This window comes from Lissotriton vulgaris, chromosome 12 (assembly GCF_964263255.1).
Source record: "Lissotriton vulgaris chromosome 12, aLisVul1.2, whole genome shotgun sequence".
NCBI lineage: Eukaryota > Metazoa > Chordata > Amphibia > Caudata > Salamandridae > Lissotriton > Lissotriton vulgaris.
Window position 1 is genome coordinate 717051840 of NC_141700.1, and position 24098 is coordinate 717075937.

Below are 24098 nucleotides of genomic sequence, written 5' to 3' on the forward strand. Positions count from 1 at the left end.
TCCATTTTCTTTCCCCTAAGGGGCTGTTTTTGCTTCTTTTACCCCTACCTTAAGCTCCTCCATTGCTCCTGCACCCACTTTCCTTTAATCCCACCCCATTGTCTTCTCCCAGACCCGCTCAGCAAACCAACCTCTCTATTGCTGCCGCAACCCATTAAAAACGCGTTTTTGTTCAGTTTTTGGGGGTTATTGTACCAGGCTGCTACCTCTTTTTTTTTTTTTTAAAGAAAAAGTGCTTTCACAGAAGTATAGATTATTGTTTAAATACTGCTCCGAGGAACATTTGCCATATTGAAACGTTAAATAAAAAATAAAAATAAAAAAGTGTCCTTCCATATCTATGCGCATGCCTCTTGAATGTGCACACATCTTCATGCATGTGCATGCATACGGAATGATGCGTCTGGATTCATGAGGCCTTTCTTTTTCTTTCTTTTTTGCCAATTCTGTAGAGCATCAGCAAAAAGCATTTATCTTTTCCGATGCTGCACAGCATCAGGAAAAATCATAGGTAAACAAGCCAAGACCATTTAACTTGGCCAATACTTGTTTTATCAAGGCAGGCATAAGGCTATTTCTCTTTAGGTAATCACATCTCTGGTTAGGGAATCTTGATTTATTTGGTATTTTTCTGAATTCTGATCCATTGTCGAACCCCTGCCTGTCACCTCTCACTGAGTGGTGGCCTTTTGCTTCAACTCTACCCAAAGGTAAACCAGGGACACTCGTGAGTCCTGCTTGCTTGGACAGAGAAGGGAGCGCTGAGTTTGAACATCCAAGCTGGCCATCTTTGGAAATATCTGGCTCTAACTTCTTGCTAAGGATCATTGGACGTTTGGCAAAAACAGTGAGAGGGGAGCAGAAGAGCACCCGAAGAGCCCAGAGTATACCACAATGGGAAGGGAGAAGAGTGGCAGGGGCTGGGAGAAGAGTAGTATGGAAGGGGATAAGAACAACATATTAAAGATGGGAGGGTAGCAGGATGTGAGGACGTGAGGGAGGAGAGAAAGAAAAGGGAACTGCTTGTAGGAATGCACACAATACTAATGAATGGGGGAAAAGAATGCAAGGTGTGAGGGGAACTTATTTATAGGAGAGTGTGGCAGAAGATAGGATAGGATAGGAAGGGGTGAGTGGAGAGCAGACTGGTTTGAGAAAGTAAAAGAAAAGAATAGGAAGGTGTGGGTGGAGAACGGCAATGGAGGGGGTGGAATTAAAGTAGAAATGGAAGAGATGGGAAGACAGCCAAGAAGCTTTTTTTCCTTTTTTGCCGATTCTGCACAGCGTAAGCAAAAATAACTTGCCAGCCAATAAGTTAAAAAGGGGGATTTGGGGGGCAGCCGAGCCACGAGGTCTGCCCCCCGGGCAGGTTTGGGAGGGGGAAGTGGGTTTCATGGGGGCGGCCATTTTGCCGCCGCTTGGGCTGCCTGGGATAGCCCAAAGGCAGCCCAATTATTACCAACAAGCCCAAAAGGGCTTTATATGGGGGATACACTTCTGCCCAGCCACCAATTTAGGTATTGTAACCTGGTGGCTGGGAGTGAATTTTGCAGCTAGGTATTGTAACCTGGTGGCTGGGAGTGAATTTTGCAGCTTGTCGTTTTGTGGCGGTTTGTTGGCGTTTTTCTGTCATGTCAGGCGCAGAGGATGTTCATGTTTTAGAGGCCATCCGCCTGCTGAGTGAAGCAGGGTGGATGGCCTTTTTGGTGGGGCCGCGGGTGGCGCAGCCGGTGAGGCAGGCGTCCTTCGGTGTGGCGGCGGCCGTTCTGGCCTGCTCACCCCGAGGAAGGCACCGAAAATACAGGTTAGTCTTCCGGGCTGCGCCTATGTCAGGAGCGCGGCCCCGGAAGACGGAGAGTTGCGGGCGGTTGGTGAGCGGGCGAGGCGCGTTGCCAGGGGCGCCTCGCCGCGCTTATGTGGAGCGGTTGGGGGCGGGCGGGGAGGCGGGCGGCGGGAGGCAGGCACGAGAAGAAGGCCGAGCGGCCGCGCGTGGAGTCGCGCGGCCGCCCGGGTTTTGCAGAGCTTGGCGGGGGGGCCGGGAGAGGAGGCGGGGCCTCGGGGGACAGCGAGAGGCAGGGCGAGCGAGGGAGGGGAGGTGTGGGGGGACGGGAGACAGGAGCGTGGTCTGGGCGAGGGGGGAGAGGGGGAGGGAAGGACTGGGAGGAAGTGAGGAAGAGGGCCAGGCCATGAGGAGGCATTATGAGAGACCCTCGCCGGGCAGGGGAGAGGGGCAGAAGTGCTGGGACAAAGGGAGTGAAAGGGGGGGTGCGGGGAGGGGCGGGAGGAGCAGGCAGGGGGCGGGGTGGAGGGGGGGAAGGTTGGGGGGAAGATGGGAGATGAGCAGGGGCACGGAGGGGGAGGGTCACCGCTTCTGTTTGACTCGGAGGGCAGTGAGCGGGAGGGGCTAGATGTGTTTGCGTCGTGGGAGGAAGGGCTCAGGGAGGCTCGAATGGCAGCGGCGGAGGAGGCAGGTCAGGGGGGGGAAGAGGCGGGTCTGTCTGGGTGGGTAGAGGTGGGTCCTGGGATGGGTGGCGGCGGGGAGCTGGAGAGGGCGGGGTGCGTCGGGGAAGGGGGGGAGCTGGCGGTCGACGGGGGAGCAGGGGTAGGGGGGCTCAGCTGGAGCGAGGATGAGGAGGAGGGTGGGGCGGGGGAGGGCTGGGGGGATTGGTACCGGGCGGGAGGGGCGGCGCAGTGGCAGGGACCCAGCACACCAGCAATACCTTGTTTATTGCAGGGGGATAGCCGGCGCAGGGGAGCGGACTTGGTAAGGCTTGGGGCGGCCCAGCGACACCAAGGAGAAGGGAGGGCGGAGCTTCCTGCGGCGAGCCTGGAGACCACGAGGGATCACGGCGCGGCTGGCTCAAGAAGGCCCCGGGCGGGCTCGCCGGTCCCAGCCCCCACAGGGCCCAAGCGGCTTGGGGAACAGCAGAGATCATGGAGCACCGGCAAAGAGGACTATTTTAGATTGAGTGGGGGCAGAGGCGAAAGGAGGGCCTCTGGCAGGTTTCAGTCGGCGCCGCCACCGGCGCGCCGGAAGTTTAGGTGGGGAGGTGTGGAGTTGACGGAAGGAGAGGACAGTGTGGAGGAAGGGGAAGTGAGAGATGGGCCGGGCGGACGGGGGTCCGGTAATGTTGTTAGTTCTTTTTTACAGGTGTCACGGGGCCTGGGTGCCGCGGCGTCCCGGACACAGTCGGGAGGCAGATCGGCGTCGGACAGGAGAGTCGAGGAACGGCGAGGGGATGCTTTGATTACAGGTAAAAGCAGGGAGGCGCCGCGGATGGTGTCGGTAGGGGTGGGGGGAGGCGGGGAGGTGGGGGTGGAGGATCGGCTATGCAAGGGGAGGTATGTGGTGGACCGGGGTGTGGGGACGGATGTGGCTGCTCCTGGTGGAAAGGGCGGGGGCCCAGCGGGGTTGCCGGCTGAGGGGAAAGTGGCGAAGCTAAAGGCGGAGGGGGATGCGGGCAGCGCAGCAGCGGGCAGCGGGCAGCGCAGCAGCGGGCAGCGCAGCAGCGGAGGAAGAGGGCGCGAAGAAGCCTGAGAGTAAAGAATTAAAGTTTAAACGGCTCCCTTATATGGGAGTCACGAAGCCGCTAGGGGCGCATTTGATGGCGGCCACTAAAGAAAAGATATGGAAGGGAGAATATGTGGAATGGTTGAAATTGTTGCACCGGGAGGTTCGGTCGAAGGAAGGGTCGAAAGAGGAGGAGTATGAGCTGCAGAAGCGCCCGAGGGTGCCGCTCACAATTGAGAACTGGACGGCGGCGTTTTTGATTTTCGCAAGTGTATATTGCGAGAAATTTCCGGAGAGGTCGGTGTCCCTTTTTAAGTACATGGACGTCATTCGGAAGGGGCAGATTACAGAGCGGGGGTTTGCGTGGGCGCAGTACGACGAGGAGTTCAGGGCAAAGATGGCGTGGGACCCGGAGGCAAAGTGGGGCGAGCTGGATTGCGATTTGTGGCAGCACACGATGGGCTTGGCGGGGTCGGGCAAGACTATATTTACCGCCAGCGGGTTCCCGATAATATATCAGCCCTTTCAAGGGCGACCCACCCGGGGAGGGGTGGGGGCGGGAGCCAAGAGCCAGCCAGGGACTGCGGGCCCTGCTGGGACTTTAATAAAGGGGCGTGTGCCAGAGAGCATTGCCGTTTTCGGCACGAGTGCTCTGGGTGCGGAAGATATGGGCACCCTGTGTTGCACTGCTGGGGCCCACCCGGACAGCAGCATGGCGGCACACACGCGGCGGCGGGAGCAGCGCGACCCGGGAGCGGGCAGCCGTCGGGAAGCGGCCGGGGTGGCAAAGGGCCTGGGCCAAAGGGCTCGTACGCCGGTTAGATTGGATAGGTTGACGGCGGCCCTACGCACTTACCCGGACGCGGGGGCCGCGGAACATCTGCGGATCGGGTTTCAAGACGGGTTTAGGCTGGTATACGAGGGTCCTGGGGTGCGGCGATGGGCGGACAATTTGCGTTCAGCACGGGAGCACCCGTAGGTGGTACTGAGTAAACTGGATAAGGAGGTACAGGAGGGGCGCATGGCGGGGCCTTTTGAGGATTGGCCGATGGCAGACCTGATAGTGTCCCCTATAAGTGTGGTGCCCAAAAAGGAGGCTGGGCAGTTCCAGCTTATACAGCATCTGTCGTGGCCGGACGGCGGGTCGGTCAATGACTTTATCAATGAGAGCGAGGCCACAGTGGTGTACTCCTCAGTGGAGGCGGCAATGGCATTGGTGGTGAAGGAAGGAAGAGGCGCGGTGATGGCCAAGTGCGACATCAAGTCGGCTTTCCGGTTACTGCCTGTTCACCCAGACGACTGGGGCCTACTGTGGATCCAGTTTCACGGCCGCTGGTATGTGGACAAGGCGCTGCCGATGGACTGCTCGATGTCCTGCACGCTTTCTGAATGTTTTAGCACGTTCCTGCAGTGGTTTTTTACGGAACGCACGGGTCACCAAGGAGTCACGCACTACCTGAATGACTTTTTCTTGGTCGGGGCCCCAGACTCCACGAACTGCCAGGTGGCTCTGGACAGCTTTCAGGAGATCATGGTGGACCTGGGGGTGCCGCTGGCACCGGAGAAGACAGTGGGGCCAGGCACGGCGCTGTCATTCTTGGGTATTGAGATCGACTCAAGCTTGATGGAAGCACGGCTACCGGTGGACAAAAAGCAACAGATGCTGGGGCTGCTGGAGGTGATGATGGCCAGGAATAAGGTGACAGTGTTGGAAGTGCAGGTGCTTTTGGGGCACCTCAACTTCGCGTGCAGGGTGGTGCGGGTCGGTAGGACGTTTTGCAGATGACTAGGCCGGGCTTTGGCGGGGCGGAGGCCTCCACATCATCACGTGCGCGTGTCGGCAGGGGTGCGGGAGGATTTGCGGATGTGGCGGTTTTTCCTGCATCAGTTCAACGGAGTGCCCTTACAGCGGGACATGGACTTGGTGTGGGATGTGGAGATCTTCTCGGACGTGGCGGGCAGCGAAGGCTTCGGGCTCTACTGGAACGGGAAGTGGTGCGCAGAGAGATGGCCCCCAGAGTGGTCAGGGGGTGGGAGGAGCATTGCTTTCTTGGAGCTCTTCCCTTTGGTACTAGCAATCTGGCTGTGGGGAGAAGTGCTGGCACATCGTCGGGCGACTTTCAATGTGGACAATATGTTTGTGCTGGGCTGTTTGCGCCATGACATTGCTTTTCGCGCGGTGCATGTCCCAGGAATTGACAATGACATTGCGGATGCTTTGTCTCGTTCGCAGTGGGGGAGATTCCGTGGGATAGCCAAGGAAGCGGAACGGGACCCGACTCCACTGCCGGTGCAGATGTGGGACATAGGCAACACCGGATGTTGCAGCTGGTTCTAGGATCCTTGGCAGAGTCAACCAGAACAGCGTATGTGGCAGCCTGGGGGGAGTTTGTGGCGACCGGGGCGCGTTGGCGGCCGCCGGGCAGGGACAGGCAGGAGGAGGTGATACAATACTTGCTGGAATTGATTGGAAGGGGATTGTCGAGAGTGACGATAGCGGATAAGCTGGCGGGGATCAGTTTCATGGGTAAGCTACTGTGGGGATACGCCCCGTCCGCAGGTGAATTGGGGTCTAGGATGTTGGAGGGTTGGGTGCGGGAATGCAGACGGGGGGGGGCGGTGCGGCGGCCGGTGTCAGTGGAAATGTTGGGCAGAGTGGTGGCGATCCTGCCGCGCGTGTGCAGGGATGGCAGGGAAGCATGCCTGTTCGGGACGCTGATGGTGTGGATGTTTGCGGGAGCTTTCCGGGTGTCTGAGCTGTTGGGTTTTAAGGCTGAACGGGGTTTGGAATGGGCGGAGGTGCAAGTGACACAGTCGGAGGTGCGTCTGTGGCTGCATAAGTCCAAGACGGATCAGAGGAGTGTGGGGTCTTGGGTGACCATGGAAAGGGGGGAAGAGGGAAGTGAGTGCCCGGTGCTGTGGGGTAGGAGATGGAGGACCGCATGTACAGCGAATGGTCTGGTGTTTCAGCACGCGAATGGGAAGGGGGCGACGGGGCGTCAGCTTTTGGGAGTGTTGCGGAAGACCTTGGTCAGATTGGGTGTGGATGGGCGACAGTTTGGCACGCACTCCTTTCGGATAGGGGCGGCGTCCGAGGCGCACCGTCGGGGGCAGGGAAGGGGGGCCATCATGCGCTTGGGTAGGTGGACAACGGATTGTTATCGCCGCTACGTGCGCAGCGCAGAACCAGCAGGAGGGCGCATGGTGGAATTGGGGGGACAGTGTTGATTGACATTTGTTTCTAATTTCAGGTTCGGTGGCGGGCCCTTCGTCCCGGGATATGTTGATCTGGATTGTGGGACACTCGTTTGTGAAGAGGGCGAAACTACAGGCACAGGATAGCTATTTCGGGGATGGTTTGGGGTTCAATCCGGATTTGTTCAGGGTGGTCTGGTCAGGGAGGGGGGGCATGAGATGGACAGAGCTGGTCACAACCTTGAATGGTTTAGTGTGCGGGGGGCGTTGCCCTGACGTGTTAGTCCTCCACTTGGGGGAAAACGACCTGGTGCAGGAAACGGGCTTGGTGCTGATGAGAGCGATGCAGCGGGATCTGGCAGAGCTGCGCAGGTCTGGACCGAGTTGGTGCCACGCAGAGTGTGGCGGGGAGCGGTGAAGCCGCAGGCGGTGGATAAGGCAAGGCGGAAGTTAAACGTGGAAATGGTGCGGTTCTGTCGGCATTTGGGTTTTACGCGCATATGGCACAGGGACATCAAGTACGATGCGCCGGAGATGTTCAGAGGAGACGGAGTACATTTGTCCTGCATTGGAATGGACCTGTATCTGTTGGAGCTTCGGGAGGTGTTGGCGAAGTTGTTGGGGGTTCACCGGGAGTAAAGGTGTTTGCGATGTACGCGGAGGTGACCGGGGGGGGGTGGGGGGTCAGGGAAAGGGGGGAGGAGGTGTATTCACCTACCCCACTTTCCCTGGGTGGCGGAGTTTGGGTTGATGTTGGCCAAGCTTGGCTGGTGTTCGGGTCTTTATCATTATGTTTGGGGATTTGGGGAACGGGAGCGGGGATAGGGTAAACAGTATTGGAGTTACATTAGAGGGGCTTAGTTACAGTTGCAATAAGGCAGATAGGTCTGTAGGTATTGACAGGTTTTGGAGTTAAGATTTAGGGGAGAAAAGTGGATACATGAGGATGTTATGGAATTGTATATTTGTATATGCAGGGTGGGGGGATTGTATCATGTGGGGATCGTAGGGGTAGAGGGAGACAAAACCTAAGGGGTCAGGTAACTCGATGTTTAGAGAGGTGTTCGTTTTGTGAGGCGTTTGCCAGTTTTAATATATGTTATGTGCACCTGTTTCAAATAAAGCGGCCTTTTACACACGCAAAATGGTAGTCGGTCTTGATTGCCCCCTTCATCCCTCCCAAGGGGGATTTGGGGGGCAGCCGAGGCCCGAGGTCTGCCCCCGGGCAGGTTTGGGAGTGGGAAGTGGGTTTCATGGGGGCGGCCATTTTGCCGCCGCTTGGGCTGCTTGGGATAGCCCAAAGGCAGCCCAATTATTACCAACAAACCCAAAAGGGCTTTATATGGGGGATACACTTCCGCCCAGCCACCATTTTAGGTATTGTAACCTGGTGGCTGGGAGTGAATTTTGCAGCTTGTCCCACCCTCCCACCCTTAAGATGGGGCTGATGGGGGGGGGGGGAGGAGGAATTTGGGGGGCATGTTTTTGGGGTGGCGGCGTTTGGGACAGGTGCACAGGGGGGTTTTGCTGTATGTATTTGTCGCTTTGAGCAGGTGCAGGCGGAGTTTGGGTTGATGTTAGCCAAGTTTGGCTGGTGTTCGGGTCTTTATCATTATGTTTGGGGATTTGGGGAACGGGAGCGGGGAAAGGGTAAACAGTTTTGGAGTTACATTAGAGGGGCTTAGTTACAGTTGCAATAAGGCAGATAGGTCTGTAGGTATTGACAGGTTTCGGAGTTAAGATGTAGGGGAGAAAAGTGGATACATGAGGATGTTATGGAATTGTATATTTGCATATGCAGGGTGGGGGGATTGTATCATGTGGGGATCGTAGGGGTGGAGGGAGACAAAACCTAAGGGGTCAGGTAACTCGATGTTTAGAGAGGTGTTAGTTTTGTGAGGCGTTTGCCAGTTTTAATATATGTGATGTGCACCTGTTTCAAATAAACCGGCCTTTTACACACACAAAATGGTATTCGGTCTTGATTGCCCCCTTCATCCCTCCCAATGCAAGACTCATTGATCTGCCAATGCTTATACTCCCAAGACAGGCATAAGGCCATTTCACTGTACCTGGCGACGTAACTGAGATCCGTAGCTCAGTCCCATTGCCCTGCAGGGGCGTCCGGGGCAGCGGCTGCAGGATGATGACGTCACAGTAGTAGACCCCGCTGTCTTCCTCTCGGGCGCTCCGCAGCCTCAACTCTGCCCTCTGCAGGGAGGCGTCGACGCTCAGGGACACCCGCGAGTCCGCGCTCATTTGGGGTTCCTCCTTGGCCTTGTCTGCGGGGCCCCCTGTCGGGAAATGAAACTGGTGCGTGAAATTGTCGCCAGCCTTTCTCCAGGTGTACACAGCCTTCTTGATGGCCACCCTGCTCCTCAGCTGCACCTCGCAGGTCAAGGTCAAAGAGCTGCCTGCCGGCATGTCCAGCACTTCCGGTGTCTGTCTCACTGAGTCCCGCTCCGCCTGTCCACGGGCATCTGGGGCAAGACAGAAGGATAGATTTGTAGCAGACTCTGTGCAATGCATGCTTATAACCATAGACCAAACAGTAGAACCTCGTGTACACGTACGGTTCGGGGTTTCTTATTGTCAAAGGCCAGGTGAGTCAAATGACCTTGAAAACTTTCAGGTCAAAGATGCGCACTGCTCAAGCCTGCAATTTTCCACACAAGGTACTGGGTGCCTTATTTATGAAGGCCTTGCGTAAGTTTTGCGCCGCCGGTGCGTCACTTTTTGTGACGCACCAGCGGTGTAAAAAATGCGCCCTGTTGCGCCATATTTAAAAAGTGACGCATCTAGGTAGATGCGTCACTTTTTAAACCCCTACGCCACATTATACCTGCGTCAGGTATAATGTATGCAGAGGGGGCGTTCCCCCGCAAAAAGCCTCGTAATAGTGACGCAGTGAAAGCTATGAGATTTCACTGCGTCACTTTTAGGACGCTGTTGCGTCAAAATCTTGCGCCTGCCTCACAGCAGGCGTAAGACTGACGCAAGCCCTTTCACATGGGGCTTTCCCCATGTGAAAGGACGCATTGCTGGAGTTGCGTCACTTTTGTGACACACTCCAGCAATGCGTCACTTTTGCGCTTACAGATACGTCAGAAATACTGACGTATCTGTAACTCCTTGCGACATGATGCGTCATACATTAAATATGACGCATCAGGAATGTCGCAAGGAGTGCACAGTGAAAAGTGACGCATCGCTGTTTTCACGCAGCGATGCGTCACTTTTCATAAATGAGGCCCTGAGGCCTTTACCTGCCCGAGTGCTCCCACAGACCCTGGGACACGCAGATGCTGCTTCAGTATAGTCCCTGAAGTGGAAGGTTCCCTTCCTGGTCTCAGGCCAGGATTATTAGGGAAGTGCCAGCATGCTCAATAAAGTATGCATGCTCATGACTGCCTGGAAAATTCACCATCTGAAGTACAATTTTGCCAAAGGCAGGGCAGGGTGTTTTGAAATACGTTTATTTTGGGGTCTAGCCCCATACATCTTCATTAACAAAATGAAATGCATTTCATCCAAAATTAATTCACATATATAAGTCAGCAACAATAGCAGAAAAAGTTAAGAACAATAAAGTAAATTCTTCCAGTAAATGTCATCTGTAATATTTCACTATATGTTGAACGCTTAAGATTTCATAGAGATACGCAGGCAAAGATCAAAAACCGAGCAAACAACTGAAGTAAATTAAAAAATGTATAAACTATTGCTTCAAAAGTCATAAAAAAGAAAGTGCAAACTTGGATAAAAGTTTACTATGTTAAAACAATCATAAAACATTTAGCTCATAAAGTACTCATAAAAAGTGATCCAGCTAAAAAGGCTAACATGGATATTGGGTACATACATATAATCAATTCAGAAATCATAACAATAGGCCCAACCTCTTGCTTTGAAGCCAGATTACATTTATGGCATATACAATTAAATAACTTGCATCCGTCAGAAGGATTCAAAGACCAGCTTTAATCAATGTTCGAGCCTGACAAGATGTGATTCTGTCCGTATATAGTTCCAGCAAAAGGGCATGCTTTTAGACAAAACACATCCATAAACCCACCTCATTTCATTTCACAAAGCTTTATTCGGTTCATGTAAAAATCAACCATGAAAGCACATAAATAAAATTACTACATTGTACAATTTGATGGACTTAATGGTCGATTAGGATGGCAGACGGACTTGCGTCCGTCCGCCACCCCCAAGGTGGAGGGACCGACCGCAGGGGCAGCGGCGGTTCCTCCGTAGCAATTAGGATGTGACCGCCACCCTGGCGGTCACATCCCATATATTTTACATTGCGGCGGGTGCTGCTTTGAGCAGCACCCGCCGCAATGTAAAATATGCATGTTTAACTTTGGCATGCACAACTTGGCAGGCACCGCATGGTGCCTACCACCTTGTGCATGCCAAAGCAGGGGGGTACCATAGGTACCCCCCATGTGCACCCCCCACCACCCAACACCCTGGGGGCCCGCAATTGAGCCCCCAAACACAAAAGACCACATGCTTTTCCACGGCGGAAAAGCCGCCGTGGAAAAGCATGTTTCTGCCTGCATCCTAATATGGCTGGCGGTGTCTTGCAGACACCGCCACCATATATGCGTGCATACACCGCGGATCCTAATGTGGCGTCCGCCGCTGATCCCACCGCCATCCTAATGTGGCGGTGGGTGTTTCCAATGTCCACGGCGGTGAATCTGCATCCTCCAGGCCGGCTGTGGCTTCTGCCAGCCCGGAGGATGCGGATTCACCGCCATCCTAATCGGCCCCTTAGTACAGAGAATATCTACAAATGAAAACCGACGTTTAAAATATCATACTTTTTCTGACATTAATGGATTTAAGTTAAAAAGTAGCAGTAAAAAAACAGAGATCAGGTTCCTGCATCATAAAAAGCAGCCTCATTGCTGCATCTACTTTAAAAATGCCATATCTTAAAATCATAGGTTTCAAATAAGCAATGCGAAGATTCATTTAAAGATTACAAATGAGAAGAAAGTGCAGTGTGGATTGTTTGGTTTGGCGGTCACAAGGGCATGGACCTACCGGGTGCTTTTTAAGATGTGGGAAAGCTACTAGGTGATGCGCCAGCCCAAACCTTAATCTGGTAAGAACATATCTATGTGAATTTCTTGTCACCTGGCTCAGGTATATCTGGAAACCTTCACAGTCTAAATATTTGTTATAGAACATACAAGACTTGAGTTGCCCACTATTAATAGACTGTCTTTTTGCTCTATATGACAGAAACGTATTTTTCAGCACTGTTTTGGGCATTTCTGCAACAACATGGGGGTCCTCCAGAATATTTAAATCATAGATTTCTTTTAAAACTACATACAATATATTCTTTAGCCAGGGTATCATAAAATGATTATCCAGTTTAAGGCAATCTTTAATTATTAATCTATTAAAAACAGTCTCCTCCTTTTTCCAAATGGATCGCCAAATCATTAAAGGCCTTAGAGCTATCAGATCAGACAGATGACTAATCCCAACTTCTCTATGGATTAGTTCTGTTGGAGCGGAGGTTGGTAGGCACAAAAGTTTTTGAGGAAATTGTTTTCCTAATTTGTAAGCTTCCATCCAGATAATATCCCCATACCCCAGACCCATAAAGTGCGATTGAGACCCATCTGGACTGATATATCTGCACCGTGTCCCTAATGCGTCTGTCGCCTAATTTAGCTGCAAATCTGAAAATTCCATAGGCACTTTTGGCCATTTTTGCCGGAACGTTTCTTATTTCATGGGACCACATTCTATCTCTTGAGTAGGTAATCCCCAAATAGCAAAATGTATCTACTTGTTGGACTTTCTGTCCATCTATAAAAAAAAGACACGGTTTATTACGGCCGCTACCACAAACCATAGAATAGGTTTTATTCTTGTTAATCTGCAACTTCCTTTCAGTTATAAAATCGGCGAACTTATCTATCAGTCGCTGAAGACCAATTGGGGTCCTGAACAATAGCACAGCATTGTCTGCGTAAAGCAGAAGTGGTATGTCTATCCCTCCTGCCTGGGGGGCATCTGATTTTACTGTTTTTAATGCTGCGTCTACCTCATTAATAAATAAAGTAAAAAGTAGAGAGGCAAGGACGCAGCCTTCTCTGATGCCACATCTAAGATTAAATTTAGGTGTACATTCATCATTGACCCCATACCGAACAGAGGTTTGTAGTTTTTCATAAAGCCGTGCTAAAAAATAAATAATACCCTCTGGGGCCCCAAGTACTAGTAGCATTCACCATAAAATTGGGTGATCTACTAGATCGAATGCACTGCTTAAATCCGCAAAACAAAGGTAGAGGGAGCCTTGCTTGGCGTAGGTATATTTTCCAATTTTTAAATCAAGATTTATGCACTGTTCAAGCGCTCCTCTGCCTTTCCTGAAACCATATTGGGTATTAGCTAAAATCCCGTTAGTCTCTGCCCACTCTTCTAACCTAACTAACAGTGCCCTACTCATGATTTTAACAGAGGAATCTAAAAGGGAAATTGGGTGATACTTTTTTGCCTCCGTTTTGTCCCCCTTCTTAAAAATCGGTATAAAATAGATTCTCCCCATGTAATTGGGACTCCATTGCTTACTGCAGCATTAAAAACAATTGTTAATAGGGGGCCCCATAATGCTGGGACAGCTTTATAAACATCAATGGGTACCCCATCTGGACCCTGTGCCTTTCCACCCTTGCTTACTTTGATGCCTTATTCCACTTCACCTAAGGTAATATTAAGCGGTACTATTGGCCAAGGGTCGGTATTAGCACTAAGAGCATCACTGGCTTTAAATATACCAGCAAAATGGGTGACCCAAGCCTCGCTGCTTACATGTGATAATAACTCTGGCGCCAAATCGTCTTTTAAAAATGGGGAATTAATTGTCACCCAGCATAGTTGCTATTTGATGTCTCAGCCCCTTGTGTGAGTTTATCCCATGCCTCTTGTTGCAGCTCCTTTTTCCTCCACTTAAGAGCCAGTTTATAATCTACTCTTAGGTTGGCAACAAGCGTATGATCCCTGGGTCTGTTTGTTAGAGCCTGCTTAAGCTGTGTGAGCAGAGTGGTGCAAGTATGGTCAAACCATCCCTTATTATGACTGGTTCCTCTTTTAACATGCCATGTAAAAATAGTATCAATGGAAGAATTAATTTTAGTAAAATTCCTTAAAATCGATGCAGGCGCACTATTGATATTTAAATTATCAAATATCTCGGTGGAACAATCCGTTACTATGTTTTTTAACACTTTGTCCGCATTCACCCCTTTCCATTTAATCCTAGTTCCATTTGGTCTGTGTGGTTCAATGTTACCCGCTGTTCTTGTAATTCTATCAGACCTGGATTCCCATGTTGAAGTTATCAAAGTAATACAATTGTGGTCACTAAGTAAGGATTCCTCTATCCTAGGGGTGTAACAAAGGGGGGTAATATTAGTGGAAACCGGAACATGATCGATGGTTGAATTAGAGTTCCTACCGGTAAAAGTAGGGATCTCTTTACCACTTCCATCCCGTGCAGGTTGCAACAATACCAGGTCATAATTAGCCATGATTTTATTTAACGACTCGCCATATAGATTGTGGGGGAAGTGGAAATCATCTTCGCCTGTATTTCTCTGTACCCCACAAACCCTTGATACGGACAAAGAACATAAATAAATATTAAAATCTCCAACCCAGATAAAATTGAAAATGAAATTTTCTTCTGTACTAAGTTTCTCAATCTCGATCTCTAAATCCTTTATGACTTTGGACCGTAAATTATAAAAAATATTATTGTAATAATTAATTAATAGAACATCACAGGCATGTTTTTGATAAAGCCAAAGAATCTGAAGATGAGCCCCGATAATCAAGCCTTTTCACTAATTGTGGCAGGCTTGTTAAAACCAAAATTAAAAGGCCTCCCTTTGCCCTTTCTGACGCCGAACCCTCTGCTGGTAAATTATATGAGGCATACCCATCATAACTATAAATATCCCTGTACTATTACTCATAGCCGCCGGTTCAATCGATGGGCTGGTGTTTTGATCGGTTGGAACCCCCTCTCCTGTAATAATCTTGCAATCTCCACCTAAAAGAATAACCTGGCATGGGATATCCCTAGTCCTAGCTCCATGACCAGCTATAATCTCCCCTCTATGACAGTTGTCCTATGGTTATCCACCCTATCCAATATAGGGTGGTCCAGAACCTCTCAATCATTCATATCGAGGGTGCTGAGTGCTTGAAATCTGTTAAATACAGGTACCTCAAACATGAATTTAGATGGTGGTGCCCGACCATTCAGATCATTCTGAGCTTTCCTACCCCCAGTTTCAAACATTTGTAGGCTATTGAAGAAGCCAAGTGGTCATAATGTCATACCCTGTACATTAATGGGTAAATTTGCTGCTCTAATAATGGAAGTCCTAGCATAATGTTTTTTTTTTAAAGTTTATTATGACACAATCACCCCGTATACTCTTTTTATATTGTCCTATCCACTTGACCCTTCTGGTAGTAAGAATCTGGTCTGAATGATTCACTGGGAACCCACAATGATGTTTAAGCCAGTGGATAGTTTTATTCTTAAGCGAATCATGGGCTTCCACTTGGGTTTGGTTAAGGGTCGGTACATTCGTCAAAACTGCCACATAGGGGCATAGTCTGGCGCAGGTTAATAGTATGACTACAATTTCCCTCTAGAGTTCTTGTATCCTGAGTGTTCTCCATAGTACACAGTATTTGGTTGCTATTTCCTCCTCTTGTATCGTTCACCCGCACATCATTACCTACTAACTCTGCAGGTGTTATTTCTATGATTGTGTTACTTATCTCTTTCGGGATTTCCACCGGTGTAACTTTCAATGCCCTAAGTAACTCATTTTGGATGGTTAGCTCCCCACCTATCCTGGCAACTTCTTTATTCAGTATATCCAATTTATCCGACAATGGCTTGAGATAAATATCAATTTTAGCAGCCAATGCATTGATGATCTGATCCATCTGAATACAATTTATAGCCCCAGTATTAGTGTCATCTAATCGTTCATCTGTATTAGAAGCAGAAGCAGGGATAGATTTACGTCCCCTACTAACACTAACTATCCTCCGTTTTGGTTGTTGCTTCCTACAGCCCCTTTTTACTCTAGGGGCAGGTGCCCTACTACTGGGCGACAAATTGGGGGCATCGAAATGTACTTCGGGCAACAAAGTAGGAGCTACTTTAACTCTTTCATGGGCTGATAAAGCTTCCGATCTGGGGGAGTCGCCGTACTCCACAACAAGGGGTACAATTGATGGTACAGACGGCGTAGCCGGCAGACTACTCAGACCCAGCGATAGTCGGCTTTCAGCCCTATCAATCTCTACGTTAATAGCACCCACTGCTTTTACCATATAAGTGTCAATGGTTGCACCCGCATGTTCAACAGGGGTTTTATTTCCCTTACGTTTAGACATTTTCTAAAAATTAATTAAACTAAAATCGCATGAACCTTGATCACAAAGCCTATGTTATAATATACATTGCACCCAATAATTAAACAATATCCTAGAAGACTGTAGTAAGACCTTACCCTCAATAAAAAGCCTTAAATATAATGGGCAGGTCAGTTACTCAGGATTATTTGTGCTTCTTCTAAATTGAACTTCAAAATGAAAACCAAGAGGGATGGCCCTGCCCAGACATGGACAGTCTCGGACAGGCTCAGAGGGGCCTGCCCTTGGCCCGGGCTTCGCCCGGCACATGCCTGCACGCGTCCCGCGTAGCGGGAGATAGGTACTGTTAAGTACAGGTGGGGGGAGGGGCTAATCAAGCCTCAGGTGTTCTCCGTCGCTGGGCTGCTGGGACTTGTAGTCCAGTTGGTCCAAGGAAACCTGACTGCAGGCAGGGGGACGGGGAGCAAGCTGGCAATCTCCCTCTGCAGGGTCCCCAACCTGGATCACGCAGCGGTCCCGCAATCAGCGCTCCTCCTCAATGCCCCTCCAGCAGTCTCCACTGCGAAGCAGCACCCGCAACAGCAGGTGCTGCGAGCTGTGTTCACGAGGTAGTTCAATGAGCCTCAGGTGTTCTTCGTCGCTGGGCTGCTGGGACTTGTAGTCCAGTTGGTCCAAGGAAACCTGACTGCAGGCAGGGGGATGGGGAGCAAGCTGGCAATCTCCCTCTGCTGGGCCCCCAACCTGGATCACGCAGCGGTCCCGCAATCAGCACTCCTCCTCAACCCCCCTCCAGCAGTCTCCACTGCGAAGCGGCACCCACCTATTTTAGAACTATTGTGGTAGGAGTTAATCTTGAAATTCCAAAATTACTCTTTTTCAATGACCTTAGAGGTTTTATTGAATGATTAGGGACAATTCCAACTGTTTCCCAAACCTGTCATTAAAATAAATCTAATATGATGTAGCCAAGGAATTGATTTCCTTAGATTCATGATTTCTGCAAAGGCAGACCTATAGTGTAATAACTCAGGGGTTGACCAGAATCTAACCCAATGGAGGGGAGGCTTCAAAGTAGCTACATCTCCAACCCTTTTGAGTCCCATCTAAAAAAACTAGGGGAATTGAAGGGGTACTGTAAAAAAGGAGTACCCATATTAAGGTATCCAAAGTATAGGTTTATTGGAGGCAAACAGGTACACCTTATCCTGTCAGGCTTCATGTAATAATTGACTACCATCTCTACATTCTAGAATCTGGTTGTAGTGCATCTTCCATCACCATGGTACCCGGAGGATGCATTACTCCCAAGACACCACATCTTCCCTCTTTACATTAATAATAAAATTAAAGCAATATACTATACATAAATAAAACATAACCATTGTAACATTAAACATCATAACCCACATCTTCCCTTTACAACACAGAAGAGATAAAACAGAATAAACAGTAGCAGAGCAATAACTACCAGATGCTTAACTTACTTTACACTACATAGCTCGTGAAGCGAGCAGGAACTTTTATCTGTCTACCAGTGCGTGTTGTATTCTGATTATGAAAAGAAGATGAGGAAGGCAACAGTGTGGATGACATAGAGGTAGGTAATTGTGTAGATGTTGCAGAGGCAGGTGACTGTGCAGATTCCAATACATCACTTGAAGGAATCCTATTTACTGCCTTTTCCTCAGTATCACACTGTATGACTTCATCCCACATCCATTCAAAAGAAGGATCAACCTCATTATGGACTTTAGAACATGAGAAATACCCTTTACATTTCGCCATTCTATTATGATGCCAACCCTTGTTATCACTCAATCTATCAGACTTCGCATATAATTCCACCACCTGCAAAGGATCAGAAAACTTGCTCTTACCCTTCTTGACCTTGGTATCAAGTTTAATTCTAACCCAATCCCCAATTTGAAGTTCAGCTCCTTTAGTAACTTGTTTTCTTTCAAATTCACTAATGTGTGAATCATGGATTTTCCTTAACCTTGAACGCACAAGAGCAGGTGACCACTTCCCACAAATCTTCTTTGAGTTCCAAGCAACATTATCCTTAGTAAATGGCTCTCTTCCTCTAAGGATCCTAAACGGGCTATAGTTTGTACTGGTGGAAGTAATTCTATAAGCCCAAACAGTCTCAAGTAATTCTTTTTCCCAGTTCTTACCTGCACAAATAGAGGCCTGGATACTCCCCATGATTACCCTATTAAATCTCTCAACAATACTGTTCCCCGCAGGGTGGTATACAGGTGTTTTCTTAGGGGTGATACCATTTCTTTCCAATTTTTTTTTAAAACATTCAGATCTAAATTGGGGTCCATTATCAGTCAAGATGTTCCTAGGAACACCTTCTTGTAGAAATAATTTATCTAGAAATGCTACAACTACCTTGGTATCATACTTCTCAGTTATCTCAACTTCAGGCCACCTGGAGTAATTGTCAATGACAACAAGAATATGTTTAACATTCCCATCAGAATCTTCTACCGGACCTAACCAATCAATACTTAAATCCTCCCATGGATAAACTGGGATATGTCTAAACCCAAGAGTGGGTTTAAACACACGTAAAGATTTGTCCGCATTAGCACAAACGTTGCAACCTTAAACAAACATTTCAACGTCCCTATCCAACCCAGGCCACCAGTAGGATAACTTTACTCTTGACTTCAATTTCATGATTCCCAGGTGACCTTCATGATTGATAGATAGGATTTTATCTCTCAAGGTACGAGGAACAACGACTCTCTCACCTCTACATAAGTGATTACCATCATCTGTACAAAGCTCATCTCTAATTTCCCAGAATGGTCTTAACTCTTCCATCAAACCTGATTTATGTGGCCATCCCCTTATGACATATCCACTAACTGAGCTTAAAATCTCATCTCTATCGCAATTCTCTTCCCATTCTTTTTTAGAAATGGCCACTAACCTTTGGTCATTGTCCTCATGAATAATAGGAACCTCATTACTCTCAAATGAATCATATGAGTCGTCACAGCCGGGTAAAGGAGATCGACTTAAATAATCAGCAATTAGGTTCTTTTTGCCAGGTAAATATTCAACATCATAGGTATATCCTAGTAACTTAAGACTCATTCTTGCCAGACTAGGAGTTGCCTTCAACATCCCCTCTGAAGTAAGAATTTTAAGTAGGGGCTTGTGATCCGTTCGTAAAGTAAATCTAGTGCCCCACACAAATTGCCTAAATTTTCCAATACCCCACACAACAGCCAACATCTCTTTCTCTATGACTGAAAATTTCCCCTCAAGAGAAGTTAGAGATCTGGATGCGAAAGCAATCGTAACTTCCAACCTTTCAATTCCAGTCTGGGAAAGGACAGCTCCTAACCCTTTACCACTAGAGTCCGTGGTGATTATGTTGTGTAAGATGTGGTCAAAGGCTTGGAGAGGAAAAGCATTGACAATTATTTTCCTTATGTTATTGAAATCATCTTGTAATTTATCATTCCAAATGAATTCCTCCCTAATTTTAAGTAATTGTCTTAGACTGAAAGTTTTATCTGCAAAATTCTTAACAAAATTTGAATAAAACTCGACCATACCTAGGAATGATCTGAGGTCATCTTTTGAACTTGGAATAGGGGCATTCACAATTGCCTCAACTAACTTTTTTTTAAGAAAGATACCCTTTGCACTTAGCGCCAACCATCCTGAGCTTTTTATGGGCTCAATGACTCCCTTTTTTTCCAAGGTATCAAATTCTTTCATGACGTCACCTTTGACACTCAATGGAATATTCTTTGCTTTATGGCAGATTGGTTTGGCACCATCCTTTAAAATAATTTTGTGTGTGAAGCCTATTAATTTCCCGATTCCACCTGAAAAAACTTTGGGGAATTGCAAAGTTATTTTGTCTAGGAATTCCTTGTTATCCTCGTCAAGAATTAAAACCTGGACATCACTTCTTGCATTTAGAATAATTCTTAATGCGCCTTGATCGATTCAGCCAAGGACTGAGGGACCTACTTCAGCAACGTATAATTTGCCCATACATTTTCACCCCTCAAATTCAAAAATCTCCTCCACAAATCCCACCATAGGAATTCTTTCACCAGTATATGTAACAGGTCTAATGTCAGGGGGTAATAACTCCTTTTTTAAGACATGTGCAAATAGTTTCTTCCATACCTCACGTTTAACGATCGTGTAGGGAGAGCCAGAATCAGGCACAATGTTAATTAAAACTCCCCCAATTAAAATGTTACGAGTGGGCTTTTTAGATTTATAATTTATATTTAGTACTGCACTTTCATCCTCCCAATAATCAAGAATGCAAAAGATGCTATCATCACTAGATGCATCATAATTCTCAGCATTAGGTTCACTAGAATCTTCAATGCATTTCACTACTTTCTTATCCTTGTTGGACTTGAATTTACAAGCTTTAGAGAAATGTCCAATTCTATTGCAAAAATTGCACTTCGATTTTAAGGCTGGGCATTTCAGGTCATTAGCATAATGTCCATTGAATCCACATCTAAAGCAATTAGGAGTCTTTTCTTTTTTATCTTTAAAGGATGGACCAGGACCGACATTCTTCTTATATGAAACAGAGGACGAAGAACTATTCTTTTTAGGGTAATTATGAGATACTTTGCTTACCATTAACCCATCTTCCTTATCATTATCTTTAAGAGCGACTTTAGCACACCTCTTAGACATCTCTGCCTTCCTAACAATTGCAAATATCTCGTTAAGTGGGGAATCTCCACAAGTCCAGAGTTTTTCTTGAATGGAAGTCTTGTTGCAATGCATCACCAACTGATCCCTGATAAAACTATCGTGGAGGGTGCTAAACTCGCAATTATTAGCTAATTTCTTTAGAGATGACACATAATCCTCAACTGACTCTGATTTGCCTTGCTTCCTTTTGAAGAATTTGTATCTACTTATTCCTACACATACTGGGGGATGGTAATGTGCATCTAAGTCCTCCAATGCGTCTAGGAATGTAGTATTGCTGTCATCAGGTCTTACCTTCTTTTCCATTTGGTTAAAAATTCTATTACCCTCTGGTCCAAGACTATGAAGAAACATTTTCTTCTTTCTAGTTTGTGAAAATGCATCATCTTGTTCTTCCTCTAAATCTTCAATATAATTTAAAAAATACACTTTCCAATCGGACCATTTAATTAATGGCTCACCAGGTTGGGGTAAAAATGGAACAGGAGTATTCAACCCTCCTTGAGATGCCATGGTAACTACTTATGTAATTGTGTACCTTGCTTTAAAATTAAATTGATTAATACACTGTAAGTAGAAGGACTACACTATTAATCCAGTTAGAGTGCTTAAACTAATGTTGTACACTTCTAATAATAATAAGTACATGTGTAAAATAATGACGTTATTTCTAATACTTTTTTTTTTAAACAACTGAACAAACGTGTAGATCTGTAAGGTGTGCACGTCACCGAAGTTCCTTCATAGGTTCAATGCGACATGCAAAATTGGTGTGCACATCACCGTAGAATCAAGAAGATCTTCTGATTCCTTTTCCTCTTTTTTTTAATCCCCCACAAGGAAAAGCTTAAACAGTACCTTTCGTCTTTTAGGGCATCCAGTACTTTACGAATGAAATCCTTCTTTTTAAATAAAAAATAAAAATTCAGATCGCTCGTCGATAAACTGACGAGAATTGATAACGCAGTGAAATTGACGAAAGTAAATAAAACAAAATGGAGGCACGTAACGTGACCCGCGTCACGTGATGACGTAGTACGCAGCGTGAGGTGAATTTCACTCCGTCGTCCTCAGCGTTCGGGGAAGCTGGTCACAGGGAGCACGCACTGCTTCTCTGCCCGGACATGTCTCTCGCTCCAGAACACTCACCACGTTTGAAGGATGCACAGACAGCAATTGAGGTACCGTTGCTGTAGATCAAGCGTTGTTATGGTTTGAACAGTAACGGGAATTAGCTTTATCTAGATCATAGGCTTCCAACCAAAATTTCAACGTTGAACAATTAAACCTCATGCCACTCGTACACAGTTTCAAATATTTCAGTTAATATTCTCGTAATCTATGCTCCAAGTTAATTGCATAGAACGACTTGTACGACTTGATTTATATATTTGAAGATCCTTCACTGCATTAAAATTTCAATCTCCACTCGGTATGCTGCACACAGTCTCGTTCGTGATGTTAAAGTTAAATGAGATGTCAATTCCACACGCAAGTATTCCAGGTGTTTTTCAAATAGTCAATTGTTAAAAAAAAATATTCTCCCTATTTTTACTCACAATATGTAATTGTTTCCAGAAGAATTCTTCATGCCCAAAAATGTGAAGCTTCTTTTAAAAACCAGGAAAGGAGCTGAACATGTTTTTATATATAAAAAAAATTTGAAGAAAATTCTTGCGTAGGTTCTTCATTCCTCCTGCTTGCCACAATAAAATCCGACCTCCGTCGCCAAAATGTAAAGAAGGAGGATCCATATTAAGGTATCCAAAGTATAGGTTTATTGGAGGCAAACAGGTACACCTTATCCTGTCAGGCTTCATGCAATAACTGACTACCATCTCTACATTCTAGAGTCTGGTTGTAGTGCATCTTCCATCACCATGGTACCCAGAGGATGCATTACACCCAAGACACCACAGGTACTTTGGGGCAGACTAAATGGAAGGCAGGGTTTTATCTATCGGGATTTGAAGAGTACGTGTGGTCACTAAGAGTTGTTGCAATGGGCGAGTTTTGTGTGCCAGATCCACACTGAATACAGGTTAGTCTAATGACATGTTTAATGACATGGACATCGGGAGAGGAGGGTAGAGATGCTCTCTTTGAGCAGCGTGGACATACGATGAAGATGCAACCATGAATACTGAGCAGCATCTGAAGAGCAGTGACCAAAAGGCAATGGCTGACAGGTCCAAAGAGGCCACAAGAGGAGTCAAAACCATCCTACCATATGATCCCTAGTAGGCGTGTGTGTTTGGGGTGCATACCAAATATCATGGACCTCAATGACTGAGTACAGACAAAGGACAGCCACTGAACCTCTGCAGTATGGTGGACAACACCGGATACATGCAATGAAAGTCTGATCACCTCCAGGTGCAAAGCTGTGTGCAAGTGTATTCAAAGAGTATCTTTACACTTAGTATGTTGCAATCAGAGTAGGGTGCCACATCAGGATCCAGTTGATTCCAACCTAGCCCGTAACTTTGATCTGGCTACTGGACAGACAGACCGACAGACATACAGACACACACACTCACACACACCCCCATCCACGCTTGCACACAGGCACACAAACAACACACGCACGCACACACACACACATACACACACTCCCTCTATCTCTCTCACACACTGAACAAAGACACTACACTTCACCCTCCTTCCCACTTCCTTGAGCACATAAGACAAAACACTATAGTAGGTAGCATAAATATGAGCTGATATGTAGTATCCAGTAGACTCAAGGAAGGAGAAAAAAGACCCTTGGCTAGCTTATGAAAATGTAGGATTTGCCAACTGGCACAACATACAAATCAAAGGTGATATTGACAACAATGTATTTCATTCACAAGGAATTTCAGTAACAATCTTCTTTTCCAGTTCTAGTGTGGCCCTTTCCACCTTAGGCTGTACGTTTATTGTCCAGGTAAATAGGGGTACCATTTCTGCAGCCTTGTCTATGATACAGCAGGTTATAACTAGGATTTGCAATGCAATAGGTCTCGCATTTGAGAGAGTTTAAGCCAATATATAAATAAATAGCATTGTCATTTATAATGCCAATGGCTCAAACTTTCTTCCCTCCTCTACAGTTCCTTGCATCATCTCATTCCTCTCTAAGTATTCAGATTTCCCAAAAAAGCCTCAAACCTTTCACACCACCTCCCCTTTGCTCATCCCAAACCTCCTCCTACTGCTATGAGCTCCAAAAAAACCCAACACTTTC

At 47.4% G+C, this 24098-nt stretch overlaps 1 protein-coding gene across 1 annotated transcript in view; it reads right to left on the bottom strand.

Annotated features, from left to right (window-relative positions):
- LOC147678105 (uncharacterized) overlaps positions 1–24098 on the bottom strand; it is a 105049-nt gene that overhangs the window by 42796 nt on the left and 38155 nt on the right. The window contains exon 2 of the mRNA XM_086946571.1: positions 8779–9186. Coding sequence (XP_086802697.1) covers positions 8779–9186 — 408 coding nt within the window. The remainder of the gene's footprint in view (positions 1–8778; positions 9187–24098) is intronic.